This window comes from Colius striatus, chromosome 27 (assembly GCF_028858725.1).
Source record: "Colius striatus isolate bColStr4 chromosome 27, bColStr4.1.hap1, whole genome shotgun sequence".
NCBI classification, from domain to species: Eukaryota; Metazoa; Chordata; class Aves; order Coliiformes; family Coliidae; genus Colius; species Colius striatus.
The window spans coordinates 1,918,686-1,929,418 of record NC_084785.1 but is presented as its reverse complement, the minus strand read 5'-3'; the positions used below and the strand labels follow the sequence as shown (position 1 = coordinate 1,929,418).

General features: G+C 54.5%; 1 protein-coding gene across 2 annotated transcripts; it reads left to right on the top strand.

Annotated features, from left to right (window-relative positions):
• Positions 1 to 97: 97 nt before the first annotated feature.
• On the top strand, positions 98 to 10,587 carry IKBKB (inhibitor of nuclear factor kappa B kinase subunit beta). 2 transcript variants are annotated; one of them, XM_062015967.1, is made up of 21 exons: positions 98 to 254; positions 340 to 434; positions 1,096 to 1,213; positions 1,989 to 2,058; positions 2,198 to 2,286; positions 2,717 to 2,806; positions 3,150 to 3,274; positions 3,472 to 3,579; positions 4,332 to 4,461; positions 5,190 to 5,384; positions 5,915 to 6,029; positions 6,345 to 6,468; positions 6,703 to 6,854; positions 6,946 to 7,007; positions 7,629 to 7,738; positions 7,978 to 8,027; positions 8,192 to 8,291; positions 8,478 to 8,625; positions 8,777 to 8,907; positions 9,430 to 9,520; positions 10,028 to 10,587. In XM_062015967.1, the coding sequence occupies exons 1-21, from the start codon at positions 150 to 152 to the stop codon at positions 10,094 to 10,096; spliced, it is 2,277 nt and encodes a 758-aa protein (XP_061871951.1). In that variant the 5' UTR covers positions 98 to 149; the 3' UTR covers positions 10,097 to 10,587. The 2 variants fall into 2 exon arrangements, 1 of the variants encoding a protein (XP_061871951.1); XR_009820522.1 differs by lacking the exons at positions 9,430 to 9,520; positions 10,028 to 10,587 and having other exon boundaries at positions 8,173 to 8,291; positions 8,777 to 8,867.
• The last annotated feature ends 146 nt before the right edge of the window (positions 10,588 to 10,733 follow it).

Below are 10,733 nucleotides of genomic sequence, written 5' to 3'. Positions count from 1 at the left end.
CTGCTGCCGCCGGTGCCGGTGCGGGGCCGCTCGGGGCGGGCGCGACGCGGCTCCTTTAAGGGCGCGCGGGAGGGCGCTGGCGCCGGAGCCGGAAGCGGCGGCGGAGGCGGCCCCAGGCCCCGCGGAGCCGGAGCGGCAGCGGCCCCGCCATGAGCCGCCCGCCCGCGCTGCAGCCGCAGACCTGCGGGCCCTGGGAGATGAAGGAGCGCCTGGGCACCGGCGGCTTCGGCAACGTCATCCGCTGGCACAACAAGGTGGGTACGGGCGGTCCGGGCCTGGCCCGGGCCCGCGCCCGGCCGCGCCCCGGCCCGCGCTCAGCCGCGGCCGCTGTGCCCGCAGGACACCGGCGAGCAGGTGGCCATCAAGCAGTGCCGGCAGGAGCTGAGCCCGCGCAACCGCGACCGCTGGGCGCTGGAGATACAGATCATGAAGAGGTGAGGCGCGGCGGGCCGCTGCCCTGTGCCCGCTGCGGGGCCGCGGGGGCCGCGGGGGCCGGTCGGTTGCGGGAGAGGCCGGCGGCCGCCTCCTGGCGCTGCCGGGACAGCCCGGCCCGCGGCGGGGAAACGGGCCGGGAAAGCTCGCTGCGTGCTTCGTCAGGCACCGCCGCACGCTGCGCTTGGGAAAGCCCTTCAAGTTCCTGGAGTCCAGCCCCTCCCCCTGCCCAGCCCAGCACCGAGCCGCCCTCAGCCCCGCGGCTTTGGGATCCCCCCGCGGCTTTGGGATCCCCCCGCGGCTTTGGGATCCCCCCAGCTCCCTGGGCAGCCTGGCACAGGGAAGAAGTTCCTCCCAATCTCCCATCTGAACGTTCCCTGGTGTAACTTGAGCCCCTTTCCACTTGTCCTGTCCCTCGTTACTTGGGTGCAGAGACTGACCCAGTGAAGCAATGCCCAGACTGATGAGTCTGGGACTGCCAGGGATGGGTGAATTGCAGACCTTTAGAACTCACTAGTTCAGTTTCTCCAAGGGTTCGTGTCCCTGTAGGACTTGTGCTGACCAAGAGCAGGTGAAACTGCAGAGAGGCTGCGGAACAGCCGCCTTCCAGGTGTTACCCTGCTCCTGCTCACCGTGTGTACTTGTGTCATTCCCACTCTTCAGGCTGAACCATCCCAATGTGGTGGCTGCCCGGGATGTCCCTGAAGGGATGCAGAAGCTGGCACCGAATGACTTGCCCCTGCTGGCCATGGAGTACTGCCAGGGTGGAGACCTCCGCAAGGTGAGGTCCCTGCCGTGCCCATCCTGGTCAGGCTTCCCTGTTAAACCTCCCTTCACATCCTGATGCTTCCGAATTCTTGCCTTGGCACCATCAGGTCTTGGTGGGTTGGTCTTTGAATCATAGAATGGTGGGGGTTGGAAAGGACCTTTAGAGATCATCTAGTCCAACCCCCCTGCAGAAGGACACAGGAACATTTGGTATCCCATTGAGCTTGTGAAGGCCTCAGTGAAACTTTCCATATGTGTTTGTGTGCGCTGCTGCTGTGAGGAGTTTGCAGGCAGGGGGTGAGGGCATCTGTGAGGGGTGTGCAGCAGGATGTGAGTATGGCCAAGACCATCCGAGGGCAGGGTCCATCCGTGGGCTGTGCCCTTCTGGAAAGTGGTGAGCTCCTGTCTGTCACAGGAAAAAATGACGTGTTCATTCTAATCTTACTGTTTTTCTGACCTTTGCTGTAATCTGCCCAGAGATAAAACCCAGAGCTTAGGGACCAGATTTGAGCTGATAGGGCCAGGCACAGGAAAAACAGCCATGAAGGATGAAGCAAGTAAAGGAAGAGAGTGGGAGTGACACTGACTTCTGTCACCCACTCTTTACTCCTCCCATGCCAAGGCCCAAAGCTGTAATTGCTGCAACCAGGGGACACAGCTCTGCAGACTTTTGTGCCTCTAGAGAATTTCCCTGCTCTTATTTCTTGCATCCATGAGAGTTTGTGGGTCTGTGAACCTCGTCGAGGATACAGGAGGGGAAGACTCTGTTCTGTGATGTTTCTTTGCAGTACCTGAACCAGCTGGAGAACTGCTGTGGCTTGCGGGAAGAGGCCATCCTCATCTTGCTTTCTGATATTGGTAAGTGGCAGCAGTGCCTTCAGTTGGAAGCCCTTCCAGTGCTGCAGCCATGCTCACAGCAGGCAGGAGTGAATCCCCCCTCAGCTCATGCCAGCTGCTGCCAGTGACACTCTTACACGTGGCTTTTCCCGTGTCCCAGCTTCTGCTCTCAGGTACCTTCATGAGAACAGGATCATCCACAGAGACTTGAAACCAGAGAACATTGTGCTGCAGCAAGGAGAGCAGAGGGTAAGCAGGAATCTTACAAGTGTGAGATGTGCTTCATGCAGTTGCAGTGGTCCCTCTGCAAGAGCACTGAACCCAGGGCAGCAGCTAGCTCAGAGCTGGGTCAGGTGAACAGTATCCTGCCTGCAGCCGAGATGAAAGGTGGTATCAGCCCCTCGTAACACCCGGCAGCTTCAACTGTTGAGAACCAGACTGTACTGGCTGGCCAAAGGTCTGAGTGAGCAGCACTCAAGAGTCTCCAGCTCAGTGTCTCTCAAGCCAATGACAGCTTTGCATACTTTGTGTTAAATCTACAGGAGTCTCCACTTCTGCTCCCACCCCTTTGTTGGCACCTTTCCCATGTACCTTGGAAGAGCTGAACCTCTTCTTTCTCTGCTGCGTGCTGGGCTCTTAACAGGACTTCTCACTGGTGTTCTTATTCTCTGTGTTTCAGTTAATACACAAAATCATTGACCTTGGTTATGCCAAGGAGCTGGATCAGGGCAGCCTGTGCACATCCTTTGTTGGGACTCTACAGTACTTGGTGAGGAAGGGACTCAGCTCCCAGCCAGCCACCAGTTTGCAGCGGGACGGAGCGGTACCAGGCGTCGGGAGTTGGGTTGGGATGAGGTGTCTGGGGGTGCTGCAGCTGTCAAGAGGTGACTGTGTTTTTGCTGACTCTGGGTTTTCCCAGTGCCTGCTGGCTGCTCTGTTGTAAACAAGCAGCAGGAGTGCTGACACCTTCTGCTGTTTCCCCTGAGAGGCTGGTGAGGGGCAGAGAGCCCATCACCCTCCTTCATCTGTTGTACCAACATTAATGAGTTCTTAAGGGACAGAGGGAGCTAAGAGATGGGTGTGTTTGTCTCATGCTGTGCAAACTGTCTCAGGCTCCAGAGCTGCTGGAACAGCAGAAGTACACGGTGACAGTGGACTACTGGAGCTTTGGCACCTTGGCCTTTGAGTGCATCACGGGCTTCCGGCCGTTCCTGCCCAACTGGCAGCCGGTGCAGTGGTGAGCGAGGGGTGGTGGGTGCATGTACCCCCACTGCCCTCATCACAGCAACCAGGGCTGTGGCACTTCATCCCTGGCTTCCCTGCCCTGATGGAGGCCGAGTGCCCAAACCAGAGCAGCATCTGTGTTAACATCTGTCAGCAGCCACTTTCAGAGCCTCCTGGTGCTGACTTGTTGTGTTTGCTGGCATCCCTTAGGCACACCAAAGTGAGGCAGAAGAGTGAGCTGGACATTGTTGTTTCTGAGGATTTATCTGGAGAAGTCAAGTTTTCCAGCAGCTTACCCTACCCAAACAATCTCAACAGGTGAGGACCAGAGAGCTGCTGTGCCATGCTGGGGTGAAATGTTGCTTCTTGCAAAGCATTATTATTGCTGTTAGTGTGTGAGTGAACTGAATGCTGGACACAAACTCTGCTGTGTCCTGGTTGCAGCTGGGACACAGCTCATTTCCTCCCCAGTACAAGTGCAGGGCTGTGTTTGGGATTTACTGAGAGCAATGTTGATAACACACTGATGTTATACTTGTTGCCAAGTAGTGCTTATCTCAAGGACTTTCCAGTTTCAGTGAGGAGGGGCACAAGGAGCTGAGAGAGGGAGCGTGGCCAGGACAGCTCACCAGGGCTGTTCCAGCACAGAAACTGGGGGGAGCTGGTGGAGAGGGGCGAGTGGCTGCTGGGGCATCAGTCAGTGGGTGGGGAGCAGCTCCAGAGGGATTTCTTCTCTCCTGTTTGTTATATTCCTTTCCATCACAGCTGTTATGTATCTTTCACTGTTATGGTTTCTATCCTTTGAGTTGGTAAATTGCCCTTCCCTCAGGCCAGGAGTTTTACTTTCCCCCTGGGACAGGAGGGGCGAGTGGCTGCGTGGGGCCGAGCTGCAGGCTGGGCTTAAACCACCACACCTTGGTACCTGCTTCTGCCTTCTAAGCACTGCACTCGTGGTCAGGAGGTGGGAGGGGGAGTTGTTGCTTGGTCTTCTGCAGAGACCAAGCCATATGGTGACTCCAAATGCACTGTGACCTCTTCTGATCCCCTTCTGGTTGTGGCTGTCCCTGCAGTGTTTTGGCTGGGAGGCTGGAGAAATGGCTGCAGCTCATGTTAATGTGGCACCCACGGCAGAGAGGCACAGACCCAACCTACGGGCCCAATGGCTGCTTCAAAGCCTTGGATGACATTTTGAACTTGAAGGTGAGCAGTGGCTCTGTATTACCCTGAAAGGTCTTCCAGAGAGCAGCTTCCCGTAGCCCATGAGAGAAGAGTCAAAGACTGAGGAGGAGGAGCAGTGCAGAATCTTACTTGGGTGTCTCCTGACAGTGACAGGAGCTTTCATAGACTCGCAGAATCATTCTGGTTGGAAAAGCCCTTGAAGCTGCTGCAGTCCCAGCCCTGCCCTCACCCTGCCCAGCCCAGCACTGACCCACAGCCCTCAGCACCTCAGCTCCACGGCTCTGGGATCCCTCCAGGGCTGAGCACACCCCCAGCTCCCTGGGCAGCCTGGCACAGGGCTGACACCCCTCTCAGGGAACAAATTCCCCCCAGTCTCCCATCTAAACCCTCCCTGGGGCAACTTGAGGCCATTTCCTCTTGTCCTGTCACTTGTTACTTGGGGGAAGGGACTGACCTCTTGCTTATTTGAGGATAAATACTCTGGGAGCTTGCTGGGAGTAGCAAGCAGCTTCCATTTTCTGGTAGAGTATTCAGTGTCTGAAGCTGTTTAATTGCCAAGTGGCTGCTCTTCCAGTTGATAGAGAACAAGGACTTTGGTATAATGTTATGAAGTAGCTGCAAAGTGACTTCTTAAAGCCCTGCAAATGTTTTGAACAGATTGTTGGCCAAGTATCTCAGTCTTGACATCTCTGCTCAAACATGACCAATGTACCTTCAGCCCTCCTCATGTCACACTGCTCTGCTTTCAGTTGCTTCATGTTTTGAACATGGTGACGGGGACTGTGCACACCTACCCTGTGACAGAGGAGGAGACTCTGCAGTCTGTGAAGGCCAGAATCCAGTCAGATACAGGGATCCCAGAGCAGGACCAGGAGCTGCTGCAGGAAGCTGGACTTGCATTGTTTTCTGAGAACTTGGCTACTAAACATATAGCTGACAGCAAGGTGAGTCTGGATGCTCCCTGGAGCTCACCCAGCTCAGCCTCTGCTACAGCACCTTCCCCTTGCTCAGGGGGCACAGGAATGTGTCCAGGTGGGGTTGGAAACCTCCCCAAGGAACCTCCACACCCTCCCTGGGCAGCCTGGGCCAGGACTCCCTCACCTCAGCACCAAAGGACTTTCCCCTCCTGTGCCAGGGGCACTGCCTGTGTGCCAGCCTGTGCCCATCACCCCTTGTCCTGCCACTGGCCCCCACACACCAAACACTGGCCCCAGCCTCCTGACACCCACCCTGTAGGGACTGAGCAGTATTGACAGAGCCTCCCTCAGGCTTCTCTTCTCCAGGCTGAACAGCCCCAGGTCCTGCAGCCTTTCCTCATAAATAATTTGGCCATCTTAGCCACACAGACCCAGGAGCCTTTGCAGGAAGGTGCCCGATGCCTCTGGTGTCCAGCCCAGGGGAGGAACATTCTGTTTGCAGCGCTGCCGTGAGTTGCTTTTTCTGAGAACGCCTCTTTGGGTCTTGTCCTCTGCAGGGGAACGATGCTGCAGCTGCAGACACAGACCTGCTCTTCCTCTTTGATAACCAGAAGGTTGCCTATGAGGCTCAGGTTGCCCTTCGTCCTCATCCCGAGAGCGTCGACTGCATCCGTAAGGGCTTCCCAGGGCGCGGACGGCGGCAGTGGGCTGTGCTGGGGGGCTGCCTGGGCTCTGTGGCGTGTGCAGACAGGAGAGGGAGGGGTTGTTGGCGTGTGAGGACTGAAGCAGCAGTAAAATGGAGCAGCACAGCATTCATTCCACTTGCAGAACAACTGAGGGGAGGCAGCGTTTGGTTTTGGGGGACAGACAGAAGCAACGTGCTCCTCCAAGCAGCGGCGGTTTGGTGTGTCGTGTCGTAACGCTCCTTCCAGCCTTCAGGCTGATAATGTCCATGTCCCTCCTTCCCCCCACCCCCTCTGCTTCCAGTTCAGGACCCAAAGAAGAATCTGCACTTCTTCCAGCTGCGGAAGGTGTGGGGCCAGGTCTGGCACACGATCCGGGTGCTGAAGGAGGACTGCAGCCGCCTGCAGCAGGGCCAGCGCGCCGCCATGTACGGGGCAGCTCTCAGGGGGACGCTCAGTTCTGCTCCCCAACCCTGCCCAAAGGGAAAGGGCATGAGCTGGGACCCTCAGAGAACGGGGGAGCCCAGGAGTGGAGCTGGTGGTGAAAAGCTGAGAGTCCCCTCCCCTGGGGCAGCTGCTTTGTGCTCACAGCTACGCTCTGAGCTCACCACCTCTCTGCAGCTCTGGTGTGGGAGGGTAACGGGACCTTCTCCTCCCTCCAGGATGAATCTGTTGCGTTACAACAGCACCCTCTCCAAGATGAAGAATTCCATGGCCTCCCTTTCCCAGCAGCTGAAAGCAAAGCTGGATTTCTTTAAAACAAGCATACAGATCGACCTGGAGAAGTACAAAGAGCAAATTGAGTTTGGAATTAGTGAGTATATGATGCTGCTCATCCTCACAAGGTGTCTGCCTTTTCCTGTATGATCCCGAGGAAAACAATCTCTCCTCTTTCATCCCTGTAGCTTCTGAGAAGCTGCTGTTTGCCTGGAAGGAGATGGAGCAGACTGTGGATCGCTGTGGGAGGGTATGTTTCTAATCTGACTGCTTGGGGGTTATTTCCTTTCTTTGTTTTTCCTTGTTGTCCTCCCTTAAATAGAAACTCCTTGTGTCTGGGCTGGTGGCAGGTGTCTTGCTGCTTTGGTTGGGGTGGCACCATGTTTGTCTGTTGCCAGTGCTTCCTGAAGCTCAGTGTGTAAGGCTTAGGGGAAAAGGGAGATGCTGGAGAGCTGAGAAAGGAGATTTTGCAGTGGCTGCACTTGGATGTCCTGCTAACCCAGCCAGGAGAGCTGAGAAGAGGATATGGAACACAAACTGAATGGGAAAGCCAGTGGTTGGATGATTGAAAACCAGTCTTGAACTTTTCAAAGGGAAATGAAGCATGATGGCCTGGGAGGCAGCAGCACATTTAGCACACAGCCTGACCCTTCAGGGGGCTCTTTGTTGCAGGCCAAGTTTTTAATCAAAACCACCCTGGGAGTTGTTTTATCCCACAGCACTAAGCTCATTTCCTTGAACTGAAATTACTCACTTGTCTGTGTCTGAGGCTGTTGGCATCTGGCTGACGTGGGTAAGGGAGAGGCAGCGTGAGTGCAAGTGTCTCCTGGTATGGGAATGTCCCCTCGCTTATCTTCTACCCTGCTTCCAGGAGGATGATGTGGATCAGCTAGTGAAGAGGATGATGGCCCTGCAGACAGACATCGTGGACCTGCAGAGGAGCCCACTGGGGCGCAAACAGGGAGGAACACTGGAGGATCTGTGAGTTGAGCTTCCTTGGATGTCAGGTGCAGGAGTATCGCTGGCCAGGCTGAGTCAGTGCAGCACGATGCAAGGGTGGTCTCCTCAGCCCAGAGCCTGGGGGGACTCTGACACCAGAGGATGTGTCATCAGTCTGCAGCGGGTGTATGAGCTTATGAAACATCAGAGTTCTTGAACTACTCATTTGGAATGGAGGTTCTAGAGAAGCCCTGTGTGTTCTGTGGGTTTTTTTCTTCCAGAGAAGAACAAGCCCGAGAGCTGTACCGGAGACTGAGAGAGAAGCCAAGAGGTAAAAGACATCTGAGCTGAAGGTCAGGTGCCTGGTGTGGGTAGTGCCCTGAACTCGGGTGTGTTTCAGGGGTGATGCAGTGGTGGGAAACCAGCCACTGAGAATCTTTGTGTTGTGTCTTGCAAACCTCCTTTTCTGTGTAAAGCTCTGAACTCTCCTTGCAGACCAGAGGACAAGCGGCGACAGCCAGGAAATCGTCCGTCTGCTCCTGCAGGCAATCCAGACCTTCGAAAAGAAAGTCCGAGTCATCTACGCTCAGCTGAGGTGAGTGTGGGGAGGCAGCTGCCACCGAGGGCTCACACAAAGCTGCTTCTCTTCCAGCAACAGCTTCTTGTTCTAGAGGTTTAAACCAGTGCAGGCAGCTACTGAGATGAGTGCTACAGATGAGAAGCCTCCCAGCGTTCCCCTGCTCGGTTGCTCCTGTGTGACCTGACTCTCTGTTTTCAACAGCAAGACTGTAGTTTGCAAGCAGAAGGCACTGGAATTGTTCCCCAGTGTGGAGAAAGTGATGAGTCTGATGCACAAGGATGAGGAAACGGTCGTTAGGCTGCAGGAGAAACGGCAGAAAGAACTGTGGAACTTGCTGAAAATTGCCTGTGTGAGTAAAACAAACCCTCCACTTCAACCTGTGGGTCTTTTCTCTGTTGTTTTGAATGAGGGTTAAAGCCAAGTTCCAGGCTGCCTCATTCCCCTTGCTGCTGGAGATGGGTGGAAGTAACTGCAATCTGGATCTTGTGTGTTTTCCTCAGAGTAAAGTTCGTGGTCCTGTCACTGGCAGCCCTGAGAGCGTGAGCACGCCACGGCTCAGCAGCCCAGGGCAGCTGCTGCTGCAGCTCCCCTCGGGGACTTACAACTTCTCTGAGAGCTCCTCGAGGAAAAGGTGAGTTCTGCAGCTGCTTCTGGGCTCCTGCTTTGTGAAATAACACACAGGCTCCCTCCCACTTCTCACCTTGTGTTCAGCTTGTCCTGGCAGCAGCCCGTTCCACCGGCTCATGGACTTCCTGAGGCTTGGGAACCTTCCTTATGACAAATGGGGAATAAGGTGTAGCTCCACCTCCCTCTGCCTCAGCAAGACAGGCTTGGTTTTACCTGCAATGCTTGGGCTGACCTGCCCACTTCACAGGCTGTTCTGCAATTTGTTTCTCTAGCAAGTGACTCCACAGAATAAGACCCCAGTTCCAACTTGGAGCATGTCTCCTTTCCAATATCCCTGTACATCTGGGGCTGATACTGACTTTCCCAGTTGCAGTATGAATTACCAGCTTATGGGTTAACTGGTAAAGGTTCCTATGTGTCAGTGCCCTGCAGCACACCTGCCAGAAACGTTTCTTAAAGGTAGAGGCAGCACTTCTTTAAACAAAACTGAGACTGGAAGTAATTGTGTGATAATTGTCCCTTGTAGTGAGGAGCTGATGCTGGAATCCCAGAAACTCTGTATCCAACTGGAAAATGTGATGCAGGAAACCATGAAGGATCAGGAGCAGAGCTTCATGGTAACACATCTGATATTCCCCTGTATGAATGGCTCAGGGAACCTCATGGTTTCAGCCTTCTGCTTGTGTAACCTCGACACCAATAAGTAAAATCAGCTCGTTTGGGCAAGGAGAGAGGGGTTGCAGGAGGCAGAGAGCATGCTTCTTGGTTCATGGTGAGAGTGGGAGCCATGTGCTGAGGAGCTGTGCTGAACAGGAAAGGATGGGGGAAGGTGCTTGGCAGTTGTAAGAACATACTGCACAAGTGCAGTCAGCTTGCGCTGGTGCTGCGGTGGCCACGCAGGGGAGGGCAGCCAGGCCAAGGGAATGAAGCTCAATAGTGAAAGTTCCATACTGGAGGAAGTACCTTAAGCATTTCCTTTCCAGCAGCCACAAGGCTCACAGTGAAACTGGACCTGACCAGCTTGTTCACAGTCAAATTTGTACATCTTTTGAGTTGTTTTCCCTTTGTTCTGGAGAAGACTGAGCTGAGAGGTAGTGATGAAGCGTGTTCTGTTTATTCTTTAGGCTCTAGACTGGAGCTGGCTGCAGCTTCATGTCGAGGAAACAAACAGTCAGGAACAAACCCAGATGTAATGTCCCTTCAGTTGCCTCTGAAGATGTGCTGCTTCAGGAAGCCAACTGTGAAAAGCTGCTGCCTCTGAGAAGGGAAGTTCAAGTGCCTCCTCCTCCTCCTCCTGTCACCTACTGCTGATGTGATACATGTGGCCTTGCTTTTAGTACCCACCTCTCGGACACCTTTTCCACAAAGCTCCAGTAGTTTGCCTCTAACTGCTTAGGACAAGTTCTTAACCGTGCCTTAAGACAGCAGATACTGTTATCCTCTGTCCTGATGTACCTTGGGCATCACACATGGTTGTTCTGCTGCCTTTCAGGCTTCCCAATGAACAATGGACAACACGTGCAATCAGCTGGCACAGTCACTGGTTGATGTCACCTTCCTCACAGACTTAACTGTGAACTTTCACTCCTCCACTCTGCTGATTTGCACTTTTGTTCCTTGTAACGGTTGTAACTCACCAAACACTTGTTTCCTCTGTGGGAACGAAATGATCTCAACCAGGTAACCTTTTGGTTTGCTCTTTTTGATACCCTCAATAACACTGTACTGAAACAGCTGCTTTCACTGTGCAGGTCTCTGCAACACAGGTGTGAGGATGTCACCCCAGAAAGCACAGGGGAGAAGGTCTTCACTGTACATGTGTAGTTGCAG